General features: G+C 37.4%; 1 protein-coding gene across 2 annotated transcripts; it reads left to right on the plus strand.

Moving 5' to 3' along the window:
* Positions 1-343: 343 nt before the first annotated feature.
* On the plus strand, positions 344-19,411 carry LOC105293959 (TBC1 domain family member 7). 2 transcript variants are annotated; one of them, XM_011362887.2, is made up of 8 exons: positions 346-592; positions 1,930-2,049; positions 3,056-3,136; positions 6,147-6,334; positions 9,958-10,092; positions 16,283-16,428; positions 17,672-17,801; positions 18,818-19,411. In XM_011362887.2, exons 2-8 carry the CDS (start codon positions 1,938-1,940, stop codon positions 18,902-18,904), a joined length of 879 nt encoding a protein of 292 aa, XP_011361189.1. In that variant the 5' UTR covers positions 346-592; positions 1,930-1,937; the 3' UTR covers positions 18,905-19,411. The 2 variants fall into 2 exon arrangements, with proteins under 2 accessions (XP_023388030.1, XP_011361189.1); XM_023532262.1 differs by lacking the exon at positions 3,056-3,136 and having other exon boundaries at positions 344-592.
* Positions 19,412-21,152: the final 1,741 nt, after the last annotated feature.

The following is a 21,152-nucleotide window of genomic DNA, read 5'->3' on the forward strand; positions in this document are numbered from 1 at the left end:
AAATAAAAACACAAATCAACCCAAAACAGGGGTCCTCCACCGCAGACAGCTGGAGAAGCACCATCCAGGCGCTGAGGTGGCCTCCAAGGGAGGGACCTTGAAGGCGGAGGGGGGGGGGCAGCATCCCAGGTACGCATCGCTGGGACAGCGAGAGTAACGCGGTCGCGAGGTTCTCTGTCTGGGTAAGAGGAACGAGGGGGTTTTGGGGGGCGGGGAACAACGGCCACCTACCAAAGATGCCTATAGCCCTTTGACGCACCGGGGCCACAGCCCCTAAGGCCCGTCTGGGTGGAGCTTCTGCGCATGCTCTCCACGCACGCGCACTCTCGGCACCGCCTCTCGGGCTGAGCTGACGTCACGTCCGCCCGCGGTCCTGGTGGCGGCGGCTTCTGTTTTCTGTGAGGGCCGCGCCGGGCGCTGGCGTCCCGCCGCCTCCCTCTGCCTCGCGGGCCCACCCCTGGCGCGCTCGCCCGCTGCCCCTGGGCGGTCCCCCAGGTCGCCCACTTGCCCCGCGGCGGGTCAGCGCTCCTGGCCTGGTTTCAGCGGCCTTTCCCGGACCTCTTAGTCTCAACACGGGTTTCCACTACTAGAGGTGAAGAGATAGTAGGGAGATGGGACCTGGGGTCTTGGACCAGGGTGTTTTTATTTACTTTTCCTCCAGGAATGCAATTTACAGTGTTTCCTCCAAGAGGACGCATTTATCGTTGTGCAATCTGAGAATGGTGTCCTTACACAACAGACACCAGGTCACCGTACAGCTGTTCGGATGCTGCTTTTAAATACCTCCCCCGCCCCAAACTCATTAAACGTTTTACTGCTTTGGAATTTTGTTCTTAAAAAACTTGGTGCCCAAATTCAGTTCTTATTTTAAACGAATCCTAATCATTCCTGTGACTGAATTGGCTCAAAGCCTATCTTTTCAACAAGGAAGACCTTATCTTTTGGAACTCTACCCTCCCTGGGTCGTTGAAATTGAAGACATCTCAATTTGTAAAACTTGAATATTATACTTTTTTTTTTTTTTGCACCGACATTTTAAGCATTTGGGTAGAGCAGTGCAGTACTTTTTGGAAAATGCATTACATCCATTATATTCTTAAAACACCAACCAAATTTGACCTTTCCTGATCATTTGCCGTCAATAGTGTGAAGGTTATTGTGAAAGACCCTAAGACCGCTGAAATTTGAGTTCTGATGCCAGATTTTAAGTCCTTATCCTGTCTCCAATTTTGTGGCATCACTTGTCAATCAGCTACATTCCTGCACCTCTTCCGGTTTATGATTTAATGCTGTTAAGCTTCATGGGTTTTGAATTTTGATAATTAAATTTCGTACACTTGTGTTTAAAGGAAAGCTAAGTGAGGAACCTGTGGCTTTTTACTTTTTTATAACTTAGTTTTTCATTTTACAATATGCCCACTTTGGAAAACACAGCTAAGCAAAAGAAAGAAAATCATTTAGAATCCTACTAACTAAAGCTAACTAACCATTTCTAACATTTCAGAACATAGTCTAACTTATTTTTAATGCATAATATTTATTAAACAATGACAGAATCATAGTGTATATGGTTTGGTAACCCCTCTTGCATGACATCTTGTTTGTATGCCTGTTTCACTCGTTTTTTTTTTTTTTTGATCATGTGTTATGACTAGGTACTCTCATAAGTAGTGCATGAACCTTATGCCATCTATTTTAGCAGCTCAGAGGACTTTTTGTTCTGTGTCTTGGTTTTTGGCCAAGGCCCACAGGTGAGATGGTGTTAGAGTCTTGTAAAAGGAAAGATTTAATACTGAGTCCTATGCAAGGGCAGGTAGTTTGTTATATCCAATTCATGGAAAAGTTGGAGAAAAATCATTGAAAAAAATTCAGTTCTTCATTTCTAAACTCAGTCTTTTCCTTTTCCTACCTCTCTTTCTCTTCCCCAAGAATGAAACATGACTGAGGACTCGCAGAGAAACTTTCGTTCAGTATATTATGAGAAAGTGGGTTTTCGTGGAGTTGAAGAAAAGAAATCATTAGAAATTCTCCTAAAAGATGACCGTCTGGGTAAGTTTTATAATTAAGCTTACTGGTTCTCAGTCATCTCAAATATTCTGAAATAAATGTTACCTTAAAAAGATATCCAGAGGTATTTGTTATCTGCTGTATTTTTTAGTGATAGGATGACAGCAGAATGGTATATTTTGGGAGAAGTTATGGATTTTTCAGATTTATCTTTCACTGATACAGAGTCAGATGTTTTTGAAAGGCCTCTTAAGAAGTCGATAATATTTTTTCTCATATTCGACCCATATATTTTCTCGATTTTCAGAGGTGTCATAGCTTCTGGGTAATTTTACAACAACTTTTGCCATGTTTTTTTTTATGGAAATACTGAGACTATATTATGTATTGACATTTTAGTTTCTTGTAAGCCAGTAATAATAAGGTCTGTTCTGTGGTTGACTAAAGTAAAATAAACTGACCCATAGTTAAAAATAGTGCTTTATATGCATAGTATGCTTTTGAAATTTCAAAAACATTTCCCACCTGCTCTTTGATCTTCACTAGACAGTCTATAGCTTTAAGTATGTCTGGTATTATTATTCTCATTTGACAAGTAGGGGAATTTAGGTCCAGAATGGTTGAGTGTGGTTTATTGGAAAATGTGAGGATTTGAGGGCTGACTATGTCACTCACTAGGTATGTGAACTTAGTCAAGTCACTTAACTTTTGAGCTTCAGTTTCTTTAAAACAAAACTACCCAACAAGCTTGCAATGTGGATTAAATGAAATAAATTCTATAAATCGTAACTACTGCTACTGCTCTAGGAAATGTAGTAGTCTATGCAAAATGTATCTCCTATGCTGTGAAACAGTAATTGTTTCTAAATAATTGGTGGACCACCTGGGCTAGAAATCAGATCAGTGTTGCCTTAGATTTACTGACTGTATAGTAGACTTCCTCTGAAGGAATGTCTTACTCTACTTTAAGTTTTAAATAATGGAAATGCACTTTTACATATTGTGACTAGCACAAAAAAACTAACTATTGTGTTTTTTCTTCCTCTAGATATTGAGAAACTTTGTACTTTTAGTCAGAGGTTCCCTCTCCCGTCTATGTACCGTGCATTGGTATGGAAGGTGCTTCTAGGTATGAGACCCAAGAGTTGGAAATTTATTTTAAAGAATGTTCATTTGTCATCTTACCAGTCAGAAAAAGGAGGATTTGTTTAGGCCCTTTACTGAATATTGGATTTAACCTTAGAAAATTGAATTATTGCTCACTATCATAAGCTTTAAGAAGGTGACTTCAGTGGCAAACATTAAATATTACTTTAAGAGTGTCAATTTTTTAATGATAGAAGAGAAAATAGCGTATGGTGCTGAGACAAGGTGTGGGAAGAACATTGTACTGAGAGAAAGAGCTGGTCTAGGCTTTGCTGTTCACTGGATAACCTTGAGAAAGACTCTCTAGGTTTTATTTTTTGCATCTGTAAAATGAGAATATTGAGCTAAATTAACTTTCTGGTTTTAGCTCTCAATTTATCATTTCTGCGATTCCTAGCCATAGAGGTAAATTTCCAATGAGTACTATCAGAGTGAAAAAAGGAATGGGAGAGTTTTTACTTCCTAGAGCACAGATGAATAAATTCCAATGATGGGTGGCTCAAGGAGAAGGGGAAATGATCTTGCTCAGTTTCTGTGGAAGAAAAAGTACATTAGGTATCACAAGTGACTGGCAGCATCTCTTTTAGCCAATGTTTTTTTTCCCTCCGTCAGTGTTGAGCCTGCTAACACATGTAGTACCCACCAATTACATTCCTCCTTTCTTTAAAAAAACAACTTAGAGTAATCATAGAATTCTCTTGCGAGGTAGGTATCAATATCCCAATTTTACAGATGAGGAAAAGGACTATAGGGCTAAATAACTTGCCTAAGGCCCGTAAGTGGCAGAGCTAGGCTTTGAGCTCAGGTTTGTAGAGCCCATTTGAAGAAAAGATAGATTGTAGACTTTGTCTTCTTTCCAAAATGTACTATATTTTCAAGACTTGAGAAATCTGCAGTCCTAAGTCTGATTATAAACCATTCTAGAAAGCACTGCATAATGACTTTTTTTGTTGTGCATCTAGACAGTCTTTGTATACTTAAGTTTCTAGTAAGCCACTATGCAGTTAAAATCTAGAGAATGAGTGACAACTATTTTAATTTTTCCCTGAGCATTTTTTCTTAAATCTTAGTGTTTCCAGTGGCCATCAAAATAAATGCCTTTCAAGGATAACTTTTATTGGTAATGTTGATACTATCTATTTCTGCTGGGAAATACTGCCAGTGGATTAGTGGGAGATGCACTTTTTTTACTTTTTGACACTTCCTGAGTGCCAAGGCTTATTTGGCTTTTTCATCACCTCTGTTTTCTCTACTCGTTTTCATCAGGGAAGTCTTTGTTGTTATTTTTGAAGTAGTTAAAAGCACTGAAGATTTAGAGCTGCCATGTTATATAGAAGACAGGTTGACTCTTCTTAGCACAGGTTGTTGATTAATTCAGGACTTTGTCATGCCTACTTCCTGATACCATTTTAGGTAAATACCAGAAAGAAACTTTTTAGGACTAGGTCTTAGAAAACAAGTTTGAAGTTTAACATGGAAACACTGCTACTTCTAGTAGTATCATGAGGATTTAACTACAGCTATTTAACCTGTACTATATTAGCCTAAATTTGAAGGACACTTTAGTGTATTTCTTTGGTTTTTCCAGAAGCCTGGCACAGAGTCCTATAGATAAGGTAAATAAAGATTTATGTCAGGAAAAAGAGCATTTCAGCAAGTTTGGTTCTAACATTAACATGGCATCATGTTAGCTAGAGTCCTTAGAGCTCATCCAACTTTTGTTTTCCTTAATGTTCTTTAGAATTCTGGATCTGTAGTGTTTTGCACCAGAGTGATGATCCATAGTCAAATAGACTAGCTAACACTTATAGTAGCTGAGTATATGCCGTATATTTTCTAGGCACTTTATGTATATTAATTTTTTATTCATCACAACTGTTTGAGGGAGGTATTCTTATTCCCATTTTTCAGATGGAGAAGCTAAGGCATAGAGAGATCAAGTAAGTTGCTGACAGCCACCCAGCCAGTTAATTGTAGAGCCGGAATTCAAATTGAGGAACTTTGACTACAGAGTCTGTGCTGCTATACAGTCTCATTAAGTTTAATGAGGCTGGAATAAAGAAAATAACATGTTTTTCTTTATAGCAAAATTTAGAGCCTTAAAAATTCATTGTTACCATTTCCAACATCTATTTGACCATTGTACCCTTTTTCTCATGAAGACTCTTGGGGCCAGTGTTCTGCACTCCCATTTCCCACCTGTGAGAGATGAGGAACCAAGTACCCAGAGAGAGATTCTTGAGAGTCCTGGTGTTATCATATCTGGGGTTAGAACCTAAGTATACTGAAGGCTTATCGTGTGCTCTTTCCACTCAGTTTTCTCTATGCCATTTGTTTATAAAAAAGATGTGGTTCTTGCTCCAAAGCCCAGTGGGTAGACATCATCTTTAAATGGGTTCACAAGTGTAAAATGGCATCAAAATGTAATGTAAGGTGGCCTCAGTGAAGATTAGAGATTTCTATGGTCCTGAAGATAGGATACTTTGTGAGCCCTACCCTTATAACTTCATTTAACATTAAATACACCCCTATAGGCCCTTTCTCCACATATAGTCACATCGGGGGTTAGGGCTTTAACATACGAATTTTGGGGGCACAATTCAGTTCGTAGCAGGGGCCAAGTGCTAAAACTGGAGATGGGCCACCAGGAGCTAAGGGTGGGCCCAGGCTGACAGCCATAAATTGAATTAAATTATAATTGTTATGGTTAGTATCTTGATTTAGTTGACCCACTTATTCAGGGGCTTTATAATGCCATTGTTTTCTCTTTAATATCAATGATGCAGTTGCTATTCAAGTATTGATGGTATTTAAAACTTAAAATTGCTTTTGTAGTGAGAATTTCTAAAAGAGAATCTGTGTGGTAATTAAATATTTATGTGAATTCTAGTCTAATTGTGATGGGCAGCTTCTTTCAGGATTCTTTTTAATAGAGAAGAGATTCGAATTGATGCCTCAGTATTTTACCCTTTTTTTCTTGGATCTCCGTGTAGGGATCCTGCCTCCCCACCATGAGTCCCATGCCCGAGTGATGCTGTATCGCAAGGAGCAGTACTCTGATGTCCTCCATGCCCTGAAAGTCATTCGTTTTGTCAGTGATGCCACACCTCAGGTTGAAGTGTATCTCCGCATGAGTCAGCTGGAGTCTGGAAGGCTGCCTCGGAGCCCCTCCTTCCCACTGGTTAGTGGTACTGTTGTTTGACACTTAGCTCAACTCTAAACTGTTCTATCTTGCCAGCCTTTGGTTGCATCATGTTTTGCCTTACAAACTTTCAGTGACTCCCCTTTGTCTATAGAACAAAAGCAATGCATCTTTCCCTGACATTCATAGCCCTGTATGTTCTGTCCCCATCTGCCTAATTTTTTAAAAAAGACTATATTTTATTTTAAAATGATTTTAAACTTATAGAAAAGTTGCAAGAATACTATCAGGAATTCCCATATGCCCTTTACCCAGGTTCTCCAGTTGTTAACATTTTAGCACATTTGCTTTGCCATTTTTCCTATATATGTATACATATATTTTTTAAACCATTTGAGAATAAGACCTGATATTTCATTACTTCAGATTCCTTCAGTGTATGCTTCCTAAAGATAAGAACCCCCCAGGTAACCAAAGTACAATCACTGAAACCAAGAAGATGACATTAATACAATATTAACATCTAATCTTCTGACTCCATTCACATTATTGGAATATTCACATTCCAATAATGCCCCTTTTCACAAACAATAAAAATTTTATTTCAGAACTTATCAGATTTCCTATCGAGCTTTTACCCACTAGTTGTACCGTTTGTTGGTATAAAATTTAAAAAAAATGTTTTAACTATTCATTTAGAAATCATTTTAGACACAGGAAAAAGTTGCAAAAATAGTACAGTGTTTCCACATACCTTCATCTAGCAACCTCAAATGTTACATCTTAATTATGCCATAGTATAACTACTAAAATAAGAAAATGAGCATTGATACAAAATTATGAACTACACTGCAAACCTTATTGAAATTTTACTGATTGTCCTACTGATGTCTTTTTTCTGGCCCAGGATCTAATCTAGGATCACACTTTACATTTATTTCTATATCTTCTTAATCTCCTTTAATCTGGGACAGTTTCTCAGTTTTTGTCTTTCATAAACTCGACGTTTTTGAAGAGTACTGGGCAGTAAAGTTTCTCAGTTTGGGGTTGTTTGATATTTCCTCATGATTAAAATTGGTTATGCATTTATGGCAGGACTACCACAGAAGTATGATACTTATTACTGTTGCTGCTAACTTTGATCACTTGGTTATGGTGGTGTCTGCCAGGTTTCTTCAATGTAAAGTTACTATTTTTTCCTTTGTAATTAATAAGTAACCTGTGGGGAGGAACTTTGAGACTGTGTAAATATCCATTCACTAATGATTCCTGCCTGAAACAGTTTTACTGCGCTGATTGCCAAATGGTGATATTCTAACTCTTTCATTCTGTCTGCATTTACTAGTTGGCATTTTTTTTTTTTTAATATGGAAGGTTTTTCCTTTTCCCTCATTTATTTATTTATATCAATATGAATTTATGGATTCCTTTTATTCAGTGGCCTATAATCCACTACTACCATTATTTATTTTGTCTCAGATTCGGCCACTAAGAACCCTTCAAACTGACTTCTGTGGCTTTTTGATGAGTTCCCACCATTTTGAGTATTTCCTTTCTGGTACCAAAAGATATTCTGGGCTCATCTTGTACTTTCCCTACCTCACGCCCAAAATCAGCCTTTTTTTTTTTTTTTTCCTTTTTGGGTGGAGTGTGGTATTTAGCAACCATGAACAGGACACTAGATGTGCACCTTGTCACTGGCATGGCATTGCCTCTAGGCTCACTCAGCAGAAAGAGCTAGGAAATACTTATGTTTACACACTCACATACATGTGAATACATACTCACACACACCTATGTATGTTTATATACCTATTTATTTCTGTGTATTAATTTCTGAGTTCACGCTAATACGTCCAATTCCAACGCAGTTTCACAAGTTAATTCTAGCTTTCACCCTTTCTATATTTGCAACTTCTTTCTCTGACACTTGCAAATATGCAAAAGCTCTCATTATCCTCAGTATATTTGCTTTTTTGCTCATTCCCTTATTTGTAACCAATACTGCCAGCCACCTCTTGGCCCTGGCTTGCAGGCCCCACAGGCCCCGTAGACCCTGGCTGCTGCTTTGGCCCTGATACCTCCTCAGCCCCAGCCCCACAGGCTCCGATTTACTTTTTAAATTTCATCTTTGATACACTCCTTACTCTAGTTACTTGGACTGCTTATAGCTCTTGAGCTTGGCTATTTTAATGCAATCTGCAAATTACTCTAGGCATTTTAACAATTTTTTAGTTTGGCTAAAATAGAGTGACTTGTTCAAAATAGGGATTTTCCTGCAAGCTGTACTATCTATCAAATTTATTTTATTCTTGCAGATTACAACCTGTCAGTATAGCAGTTTGAACTTCTACTTGTTCTTTCTTTTTGAAGATAATGATGTGGTTCCTATGGACATGCACCTTTATTGTTTATCAAGAGAGAATGGCCCTGAAATAATTGGAACTGTTAACAAATTTCTTTAACAAAGTGGAGTTGGTAGTACTACACAGGTTCTTAAATTATGTATTAAATTAGGTTAGATTATCTATTAGTTCAAGAATTAGTTCAAGATTATCTATTAGTTCAAGAAATGCAAATAATAGGTTATAGTTGTCACCTCATCCCTGCTCAGCATGTCTGTGCTTCAAGCCCAGATACCTTTACTGCAGTCTTGGGCAGACACACTATCAGAGTGTTGGTTTTGGGGTGGGAAAAGAGCTTCCTTCCCCTTATCTTCTTTCTTTACTTCTTTTCTCTCCTCCTCTGACACATTAATTAGAGTTTAGAAAGATGCATTTTCTATGATTCTGTTATTTGACACTTTATAGAATATTAATAAAATGGAAACATGTCCCAAATGAAATACTTTTATTAAAATAGGAATTTCGATTTAACTTGGGAATTTTTAGGAGTGTGGAAAGATACTTTTGAGTTTCTTTTTTTAACATTAAAATCTCTTAGCTCTTAAATCCTAGACTAAATGTATTTTTGTATAAGATATGGTGTTTAGAAATAAAATAAGTTTTCAAGCAGATTCTAGTTTTTATAGGCTTTCTTTGTTGAAATTTACTTGAGAGTTTACTTTTATGTTCTGAGTATTGATGCAAGGTATGAAAGGTGCTATTTTTCTGATTCCTAAAATTCTAATTCTAGGGACATTTTAATTTTTTAGGTGCTTAAAAGTAGAACAAAATTCCAAAGGTATGTATGAATGCTTCGAAATAAAGAAAATGCTTTCTTAGTCCTTTTGGCGTCATTTAATTTTTGCAAATTACTTTATCGACAAGTATCTCCAATTATTATTTGTGCTGTGTATCACATCATTTTGAAATACTCCTCTAGCACTGAGAATATTTTGGGTGGAGAGAATCAGCACCTTGCTTCTGATTTATGTTGATTCTTTTATAGCCTTAATGTTAAAAGTTGGAAAGTCTCTGAGTGCTCTTCCTGAAACCTGGGCATTCATAAACAACAGTGATTCATATAAATTCTTCTGGTTATTTATTCTTAGCTCCCCCTTGGTCTTCTCCTTAGTGTTGGACTGTGTGCTTTTGGTTCCCCTTTGATTTATTAATGCAGCCTCTTCAAAATTTAGAGGGTAAGGTTTCATTTTGTCAAAGAAGTATGTATTCTTCTCTTCTGCTGTGCCTCCCTCTTGAGATTTATTATTAACCTTTCAGGAGCCTGAAGATGAAGTCTTTCTTGCCATTGCTAAGGCCATGGAAGAGATGGTGGAAGATAGCGTCGACTGTTACTGGATCATCCGATGCTTTGTTAACCAGTTAAACAAGTACCGAGATTCTTTACCCCAGCTGGTGAGGGTTGCTCTTTTGGTTGTTGATGGAGGTTGCAGGGGGTGGAATGAGCAACGGTACTGGGGGTCTTCAGGAAATACACTTACCTCCTGGTGCTGCTACAATTAAGAATAGACCTTTTAAAGTGGGAGTCAGCAAATGATTTCTGTAAAAGGCCAGATAGTAACTATTTCCAGCTTGGCGGGCTAGATAGTCTCTGTGTCTCTATTGCAGTCACTCAGCTCTGCTGTTGCACAAAAGCAGCCATCGACAGTACATAAAAGAATGGTCATGGCTAGATTTGGCTGCTGCAGGCCATAGTTTGTGTACCCCTACTCTATAGTATTCCTTATCTAGTATTCCTGGTCTGGAATCCACTGGCTTTATCTAGAATTTTTTTTCTGCATTAGCTAAGGTTTAAGTTGGCTGCATATACTGGAAATCCCCCGAAGAGAAACTTTACTGTTTTCTCTCATGTAACTAGAAGTCCAGAGGCGAGGTAGTTCAGAGCTGGTGCCACAGCACCTCAGTGTATCAGCAAGGATCCAGACTCCCGTCCTTCTGCTCCAGCATCCTTAAGGAGCTTCCTCTTGTGCTCACAAGGTGGATAATGGCAAGATAGCCATGACATCTGTATTCTATGCAGGGAGGAAGGGCAGGGCAAAGACAAAATTGCAGGAGTAGAAGAGACAAGCCAGTCCAACCTGATCTCTTTTACAGACTTTCCTCTGCATATCTGTTAGTGGCAGGACTGTGTCATCGGGCCGCCCTTCTTTGGCGGAGGCTGGGAAATGTGTTTTTATTTAAGCCAAACACATTGTGATCTCTCATTAAAATAGGATTCCGTTAGTGAAGAAAGAGAGACATGGATATGAGGGAGGCGGAGGCTCTAACTTGGGAATCCAGAAAACTGAAGGCTACTTGCTTCAACAGCATAAGCCAGTGGTCCTTTACCAATATCTTTTTCTAGTTTCTTTCCTTATTTCTCTCATTTTTAAAAACAAATCTCTCCATTTTCTTAAATCATTGAGGTGTTTTATTTGAAAATTCTATTGAAAGCAGTCATTGTGATATGGGTCGCAGGACCCAATGAGGGGCTCTGATAAAGGTTGGATGAGCAGTAAGGGTCACTGCTCTAACTGTATCAGTTATCAAGGTAGTTAGTAAGGCCATTCAGGTTTGTAGAGCACTGTACAAGAGTGTTTTTTATGTATTTCAATTAAATAAAATTTGATTTTTAGAATTTTAAAAGTTAATTCATTTAGTTGATTTCAATAAAAATAAGCATGGCATTGAAGCATCTGTATGTAATACTAGTTGCCTGATTCAGTCAAGATGTCCACATCACACTATGATTTGATTAGCTTTTCTTATTTAATATTGGAGTAAATTTGGTAGTATTTTGATAGCTTACGTAGAAAGAATTCATTCTTTATTTCTGATGACGCAAGTAATAGATAAATACATTCTATGAAGTATTTATGAAGTAATAAAAAATCCAGGTGAATTGAGTGTTCCTATAGACCTGTACAGTACTTCCCTTTTTGACTTCCTAAGAAGTAAACATTATCATTAGCTTGATATGTATTCTTTTAGACTCTTTTATGCACATTGCAATGGATAGGGGTGTGTGTGTGTGTGTGTGTGTGTGTGTATGCACACACATGACATATATGTATTTTTATATATAATTATATTTTAAAAACATATAAATATTATCACATTGTTCATATGACCGTACAGTTTTTTTTAACTTAATGTCTTGGAGGCTTTCCAAGTTAGTATAGATAGATCAGCAGTTTATCCTATTAGTACCACATGGGAGCTTTTAAAAATTACCAGTGCCTTTCCTCCATCCTGACGATTTAAGTCAGAAAATCGGCGGGTGGGGTGGGGAAGCCCTAGAATTCAAATTTTTTTAAAAGCTCCAGGTGATTCTGAAGTGTGGTTCAGGTTGAGACCTACTCTTTTAAAACTACTTTCTTTTTTAACTTGCTCATAGTATTTATTGTTAATAATTTGCTGCAGTTTAACATAACAGATCTATGCTAACAGTCAACATGCCCTTGTCCATGTGTATATGTATATATGTATGTTTCTCTAGGGTGGGTACCTATTAGCTCAGCTGAAAGAGAGACATATTTAAAATTTTAACTGCCAGGTTGCTCACCCAAAAGCCATACCAATTTTGCTTTCCCCAAGAGATTATGAGATTTCCTATTTTCCACTCCATTGCCAGTACTTGATAGAATCTATTTCTTGAATTTTTGTTAATCTGATAGGGAAATGATATCCATTTTAATTTACATATTCGCATTTTCTGGTGAAGTTGAACCCCTTTGAATATATTTCTTGGTCATTTATATTTGTCTACGTTTCTATTATTTTGCTTGCTTTTTCTTTTTATTTGTAAGAGTTATTGATAAACTGGATATTTTCCCTTTGTTATATATGTTGAAAATATTTTCTCCCTGTCTGTTGTACAAAGATTTTAAGTTTTGATACAATTGGATTTGTCAATATTTTATTTTCTTTTTTTGGAAGCTCTTTCTAATCCCAAGATTAAAAAAGTTAAAAAAAATTTCTTCTAGCTTTTTAAAATATTTACTCATTTAAAAATATAGTCCTTTAATTTGTGAGAGATTTATCATTGTGACTGGTATCAGACACAGATTCGACTTAGTTTCTTGCTGGTTAAGTGCAATACAACTTCAGCCAGCATGCTCCTCCTCCTCCTCTCTCTGCTTAACAGTTATTGTGAATGCGCTTCTTGCCAGGCAGTACTAAATTTACTTTATTATGAATTACTTCAATTAAACATGTATCTTTGTTTTTATAGATGAGGAAACTGAAGCACAGAGCAGTTAAGTAACTTGTCCAAGGTTATATAGTAAGCATTAGAACTATCCCTTATATTAATTTGTCAGTTCATTCTTTTTTCCTCCACAGATTTGAAATGCCACTGTTGAGCAGATTTATCATGTACTAGATTTCCATATATGTGTATTTGTATCTCTTTCTAGGCTCTTTTTTCCCCCTCATTGAGCTATTTGTCTATTCCTGGGCCAATACCATGTGACGTGTTTAACATAGCTTCCTAGTATATTTTGATAGCTAGTAGAGAAAGTTCCTTTTTATTCTTTTTAAAAAATGCCTTGGCTGTGCTTGAACTCTCCCCATCCCCATCTTTAATTTCCCCCACCACTTCTACTCCTGACCTATGGATGTTGCCGTTTCCCCTTAAGAACTGGATCTCTGAAAGCGGGACCTACATGCTCACAGCATGCACCCGGGGCCTGGTGCACCCTGGGTATGTATGGTCCGTGACTCCACCTGGGGCGCGAACCCCAAACCTTCTGCATGTAAAGCAGACGTGTTAACCACTACACTGTGGAGCCACCTGAACTTTTTTTTTTAAGAAATGAATTTTAGAATTAGCATGACACTAAATGTCCTCTAAACGTTTATTTCTTCATCTTCGAAAAAAGTTTATTTTAGTATATATTTTATAATAGTACCTAACACATTGTAGTAGACAGTTATGAAATATTTTTTTTAAGTTCTTCATAATGTGTGAGAAAAGCTAACTTTCCTTCATGTTGCTATATGATTTTAGGCATCAAGTAATTTACTAAAACTTTTCTCTTTAGTTAAACTATGTTTAACCAACCTTGAAATTTATTACTGTTGTATAGTGGATTTCTTCTTCCTAGCTTCTTGTTAGAGTTTCTATAATCTTGGCTGTCATCTTCTCAAGTTTGTGTGGTTTTACCAAGTAAATTGGTAATCACAAAGTATAGATTGTTTTATAGTCCTAGAAAAGTTAGTGTATGATAGACAGTAATGAGCTTTTCATATCAGAATTTATCTGGTGATGACATGTTGTAGTATTCTGATTTATAGGCTTACATTACATCTTCTCTCCTTACAAGCTTTTGGAAATTCTGCTATTTGATGAGGCCTCTCATTGCCAAGGAAAATAGAGTCCGGCTTCAGTGGCGTGATACGGAAGACCACTGTTGGTAATATCTTTTCAGAGCAGACTGCTCTTAAACTGTCTCAGACTTAATTGTGTTTAGTCATTAAAGTAAGCAAGCTTTTTTTCATTGATATTGCTACAATTTTTTAAAGCTATTCTAGAGAGAAAGGTTTTTAAATTTTTAAAAATTTTTAATTTTTTAAATAAATACTATTAGCAGCCTCTTCCTGATTTTAATATAAATTCCTCTCAAGGTTGTTAAGTCTCTTTTTGTCAGGTTTCACTTTCTGTTGATGCTTTATTTTCTTCATAAAGTAAGAATTCAGAGTCATGGAAACCCTGGAAATAACCTAATGTTTAACAGTAAAATATAATAATCACATCAACCATTTGCTGAGTTCTAAAAATTTTAGGTAATGTTATCTCCTTCCACTTAAAAAAAGTGTTATAGATAATAGCTTCGTATGTACATCTTTTCATACATTTACCAGCATATTTTTGGGATAGAGTCCCTAGAAATGGATTGACTGGATCAAAGAGTAAATGCATATTACTTTGCTAAATATTTCCATATTCCTCTTTATTTAATTCACAGTATTTATTCATTCAGCAGCTATATATTAAGTGCTTACTCTGCCAAATAATGTTCTAGGTACTGGAGAAATGAGCTTTCAGTCTGACAAAGGAAAGAGACAATAAATAGTTTTAAATTTTTACTCATCTGTATCTTGTTTGTTATTTGTGCTATCTTTTAGATGAAATATTCTTTGCTGTGAGGTATAATACATATATGTATGTGTGTGTTTTCACCAACGTCACTTTGTGAAAAAAGTACATATATACCTTTGGCAGAACTGACCAAAATCCTAGAATAGGGTTTTAGAGGTGAAAGGAGAAAAATCTCCTGATTTGAGGAGTTGTCCATAGTGTTTTTGAGAAGCCGTAGGAACTGTTGAGTAGTGGAAGTAAGTTGGATAAACAAAAAACAGTTCTCAATCCTCTGAAAGAGACAGAGAAATTAGACCAGATATAAATATGTTGGCCCACTTTGTCTGGCTAACTTCTGTCTATACTTCATGGGCCAGCTCAAATGTCACCTCTCTGGGAAACTGTTTTTGGCTTCTAAAGCCTAGATTAAGATTCCTACCTTGGTGTGCCCAGCATTTCATGTGTATCCCCATCACAGCTTTATTACAGTATATTCTAGTTACCTCTTTACTGGGCTCTCAACCAGGCTGTAAGCTCCTTGAAGGCAGGGACTTAATCTTATCTTTTACTGTATTCCCTGTATATAGCACAGGTTCTGGCTATAGCGGACACTGACTGTAGGGTTAGGAATCACCTTTTTGGCAGAAGCATAGGGATGCAGGTATTTAGGTGATAGGGGATCTGGTTGTGCTCTTCTGGTCAGGAAGTACAGACTTTAGGGTTTGACCCTTAGGGCCCATATGTAGCCAGTGAACCCTAAATAGAGCAGCCTGTGCGAGGTGGACTGGGTCACATCTGGGGAAGCTGGCTTTGTTAGCTTCCTAGGCTTCTAGAGTTGCCTGCTGCTTAACCTTATATGGGAGAGGTTACCAGACAGAATCCAGGTACTTCGTTCCCTCTGCATTATTCCTCTGTTTCCTGAGAATTCTTGTGCACACTTTGCTGGGTACAGAGCTCCTCTTCTGGACGTCTGTATTGGATGAACCTCCTTTGCATGATGCATAGGAGTGCTCAGTGTAGGTCAGCAGATGTGTGGTCAGTGACCGATGGGCCCTTTTCATCCCTAGCTCTTTTTCTTACCTACCTAGCTCCCTCTTCTACTTTAGTCTCACTCTGTTTCTATGGTCTTCCCCTTCTCTTTTCTTCTAATTCCTGTATATGTGAGCCACTGCTCTAGAGCAGCTAGGAATATCATGGGCCTTTCTAAGCTCCCCAGAACAATTAAATTTTGCTTTGGACTTTTTCCTTAGGCTTTTGAATCTGCTTCGTGCAGTTACTATTAGGGTGACCAACTGTTCTGTTTTGCCTGGCACTGTCCCAGGAAATCCCTCAGTCCTGGACGGGTGGTTGCTCTGGTTTTGCTGACTTGGGAAACTGCTGCATCACCAGTGACTTAGATGATTCTGAAGTTTTGTTTTTTAGCACTTCCTTGCATTCAATATGTACATTTTTTCATCATAAGCTGTAAGATCAGGTAATGTTATGTCACAGGAAATGAATAATCTCTTCCTGTTTAATCATTAGCCAAAGGCTTTTGAACAATACTTGAATCTGGAGGATAGCAGGCTGCTGAGTCATCTGAAGACGTGTTCTGCAGTGTCCAAACTTCCTTATGATCTCTGGTTCAAGAGGTGCTTCGCAGGGTGCTTGCCTGAATCCAGTTTACAGAGGCAAGTATTTCTTTCAAAACCATGCTGAAGGCTAGGAGTTGGGGAAGAATGCTGGTTTTTTGTGTGATCATCCCTCAGAATATAAATTTGCTTTAGAACAACATATTAATTTAAAGCTAAATGCTCTAGCAACTAATATAACAACTCATGATTCTGTTTATTATATATACAATTAGAAATATTAGAATATTTAATGATAAAAATTAATATTACAAATATTAGAATATACATTTATATAAATTGAGGGCCCTCAGTTTGTTAGATGCTATCTGAATCTGAAACAGTTTCCAGGAGTTTATATATATAGACATGGCCTTTTCTTTGCCAGAAATGTAGATCCTAATTTAGAGAAAATCTTGATATTTCTTAGTTTCATCATGACATCTTTATTTTTATTTTTTAAATTTCATTTATTTATTTATTTAGTTAGTTAGTTAGTTAGTAACACCTATAGCACCTGGTCTTCCTGGTGGTCTCCCATCCAAGTACTAACCAGGCCTGACCCTGCTTAGCTTCTGAGATTCATCATGACATCTTTAAAATAGCTAAAGGTAGTCAAAGGCTTGAGACTCAAACTCAGAGTCTTTAAGTTTAGTGAAAGCATTAGTTTCAGACATGTATTATGGATATTTCAGAGTCCTGGACCTTTCCCTCCAAGACATTATGATGTAGTTGGGAAGAAAGGCAATACACAGAGAATTATAAGACAATACATACCTAAGCATATAGAGTGTAATACCAATTTTAAGAATTTTAGGAATTATTAGAATAATTGTTTTAGCAGAGTTGCAGATCAATGACTACCTCTTTAAGCCTTTGGAGAAGTTTAAGGAATTTGAACCACTGGAAAATGAAATTCACTATATCTCATTTCATATGCTTCTTTTGTTGTTCCTTAGCATATTAGGATTACATTAACATTACAAAATATTAATAAAGTCTAAACTTTGTTTCAGAACTTAACTTTCCTTCCCCAAACTGTCAGGTTTGCAACATTAGGGAATGGGCATTTGGTAAGTTCCCAGCAGAGCAAGTACTTTTTAGTGATCATTCCTTTTTTCATTCCAATGCTCCTTGTGTCTGAAATAGATTTCAAATCGCTGATTTGTTTTGTCGATGATTATTTCATTATAGCTTTTCTGTGGAGCTTATACTTAAAACAGGATTTAATTTTGTAGTTTGAGATGTCTAGTAAACAAATTTCAAACACATAATTTGATTATTTCTCTCTTCATTTTTGTAGGGTTTGGGATAAAGTTGTAAGTGGATCCTGTAAAATCCTAGTTTTTGTAGCTGTGGAAATTTTATTAACCTTTAAAATAAAGGTAATGGCACTGAACAGTGCAGAGAAGATAACAAAGTTTCTGGAAAATGTAAGTGTACTTTATTTGATTTGATTTTGAATCTAGAAAGGAAGTCAGCTTAGCAAACCAGATTGTCCTATTGCATTAAATTATTTCAGAGAAATAACACAGTATATTTTTACATTATAAGAAACAGTTTTTCTCTTGAAAAATTTTAGCTTAAAGTTAGTCTGTGGATTATAGTATGCATCTTCTGTTTGAGGGACGATGGTCTGAGCAGTGAGACTGTCACCATGACTGTGATTAGGACCAGAGTCTTGTCCCCGATGGAGATATATCACTTTAGGATGAGTGATCCTTGTTAATGAAATAGGAATCCTGGTGTTTGGGGGATTTGGTAAGCCCTTTCATTTCTGTTGCCATGTCCGTTGGAATCCCAGTTAGGTTTGTTGACAGACAAGTATAAGCAGTGCATGTTGAAAAAGATCTAAATGAATAAGCTTTTTCCTCTCTCTGCATCTTAGAATACCCTTAACCAGGCAAGAAGTAGAAGTAAAGAGACTTAGTATGCCTGAAGTAATTTCACTGGACCTAGAATCTATTCTTTTTTTTTTTCCTTTTTCTTTTTCAAAATCAGTCTATATTAACATTTGAACAGCGGTCCAGTAATTACTAAGTACTAAGTGAATGTGTGTTGAGTAAATGACTCATCATCATTATAATAATTAGTGGCTAACAGGGCCAGGGCCTGTGTTAAGTGTTTTTCATGGATTATTTCATGTTATCCTGTAATGGCCCTATGAAGTGGGGTCTGAACTCAGGTATAGCTTAGGTAACCTGCCTAGGGGCACACAGTTAGTAGGCAATGCAGGATTTGAACCCAGGCAGTCTGACACCAGAGTACCTTAGGATATCACATCCTCAGGGGTGCATGTGAAACAAGGATCCTGGTAGCCTTTTATGTGATCACTTTCTGAAAAACAGTGAAAATTCCATTAGAAATAAATTTTATGCCATAGTGAATGAGGGAGACACTGAAGTTGTAAACACTGAAATTTTATGAAGACTGGTTTGCTTGTTCACAGATTCCCCAGGACAGCTCGGATGCAATTGTGAGCAAGGCCATCGATTTATGGCACAAACACTGTGGGACCCCGGTACATTCAGCCTGAACCTTCCTAACAATGTGGAGTCTGCTGGGCCCGCCCTGAGCATTTTGTTCTTGGGACATGATCTACTAAACTGATTGAAAGCAGGGTTCTTGCTTTGGTGCTCAAAGTGTAATTTCTTTTCCAGTAAAATTATTTAATTAAGATATCTGATATTGCTGTATTGTGGAGCAGCATCTTTCAGTTACACAGAAGTATAAAGTTCCACTCTGAATACAGTTTAAAAGTGTTGTTGGAGTTTTTAAAGCAGCTCAGGGTGGGTGGGTGCTTTAATAAGCAGTGCATAACCAAGCCTGCCCTGCTTCTCTCTGATTAGCACTAAGCAAGTGACTTTCTAATGTCTCTTTCTGGAATAAAGAATAACTTCCTTTTGTTGACAACTCAGATTTGGCTTTGTTGATGCAGTACTTGTTTAAATCTAAGCTGACTGCTTCTGAGGCTTCATCTTGCTAAATAAGTTTAAATAAAGGCCTTACATTTTTTTCTTTGTGCCAGTTGGAATGAAACAGATAATGAACAAAATGTCTAAATTTACCTACCAAGAGAGAGAATACTTGTTGATATTTTGCTGGACTCATGTTTTTTTTCTGATGGGTCATTAAATGTTGGGGAGGGGCGTGGTTTGGGGAGCTCTCTGCCACCCAGAATAGGAGTCGGAGAAATAACAGATTAAGGTAAAGAGGTAATGACCCCTGAGCCATATTGTGCCGCATAGTGGTAAGTGTTCATTGGATAGTGGTAGGCTTTGAGACTGGTAAATGAGACATGGCCCTTTGTTTGAGACTGAGTCAGCTCTCAGACTTGTAGGAGCCTGAGTGGTAAGCTGGAGTCCTTACCCTACCCCCACCCCCCAAAGAGGAGGGAGACCATGAAATTTTGGAGTTATAAATCTGAGAATTCAGTCTCTCCATAATATGTAAAATAACTGTCTAGAAAGAGTTCTGAGCAACATGAGTTGTTGAAACCAGCAGGTACTTCTGTATAGTAGCAGATCCAAAAATATTTAATTTTTAAAACAAAAACACTCAGAAGAAAACCTCTTAAAGCAAACTGCTACCTACTGTTAGTCCTTTACATTTATTCAGTGATTGTCTCGGCCCCTGAAGAACTTTCAATTTAGTTGGGGATTTAAGAAAAAAAAAAAAAAAAAAAACACCTGAGAAGGAATTTCTGCTCCATTTTTCTGCTACCTGGTGATTGTAGGGGATATGTGAAATTCACAGAGAAATCATAAAACAATAATTTTACTTCTATTTAATTTATGAGCTACATATAATTTGTACAACTTTTTTAGGAAAATAGAAGTTATAAAGTCAAGTGATGTTAGTGAATCTCAGTTCTGGAAACAAGAAAAAAAGAATTAGCAATCTCGCAAGAGGATAGTGCCAGCTTACACCTAAATGCCGGGAGAAGCCTGGCACGCCCTAGAGAAAGTGTGGGAGGCAGGGGAGAGAGGTGGGCCAGGCCCTCTTGGTGGGGAGGAAGCATAGGGGCTGCCATTTTTCTCTGCACAATTTTGGGGAGGTCCAGATATGAAAGGGAAAACTATTACTGTACTGCTAAGGGCTCAGAAAATAAGTACTATATCCTGCAAATAAGTTCTGTCAAACCCAGTTGGTAAAACCTTTTTAACTACAGGGTGTGTGTGGGGAGCAGATTTTTTTCTTAAATGAGTCAATATGATACCATCAAGAGTTTTCTTTATTAGAAAACTAAACGGCTCCATTTCAGTAGAAGGAGTTTTTAAGGCCCTCTGTGAGAAGAATAGGTAAGGATCCAATTACATTTTAATATCAGAATTTTCACTTGCTGAGAGCTAAGTATTTTCAAAATGTTTCCGCTCACTGCCTTTGGTGAGAAGCACAGCTCCTGATGTAAATGACCCCCCGTTTCCCTTTTTTCAAAACATTATGTCAGGATAGTAAAGAATTTCTCTATGTTAAAGCTCAGGGTTTCTGCTCTAGTCAAAACTGTTGTGGAGTTCTCCCTTGGAAAACTGGAATTTAACAGTGTTACATTTAGTTTCCAGTACTTTCTATAGCGTCTTCCTCTTAAACAGGTGAGAGAAGCTCTAAATCTGCTCTGCTAGGAGAGAGGGCCAAGGAAGGTCGCGTGTGCGCATGTGCGTGGACACAGGAAGGGGGCTGCTTTTGCCTGATAACAGATTTGGCAAATTATGTATACCGGCTTGTGTATGTGTGTCTAAGGCTACTTCAGGAAATGAAGTCAGGGTTCATTAGAAGTTCTTTTT

The sequence above is a fragment of the Pteropus vampyrus genome, unplaced genomic scaffold, assembly GCF_000151845.1.
Source record: "Pteropus vampyrus isolate Shadow unplaced genomic scaffold, Pvam_2.0 Scaffold80, whole genome shotgun sequence".
NCBI lineage: Eukaryota > Metazoa > Chordata > Mammalia > Chiroptera > Pteropodidae > Pteropus > Pteropus vampyrus.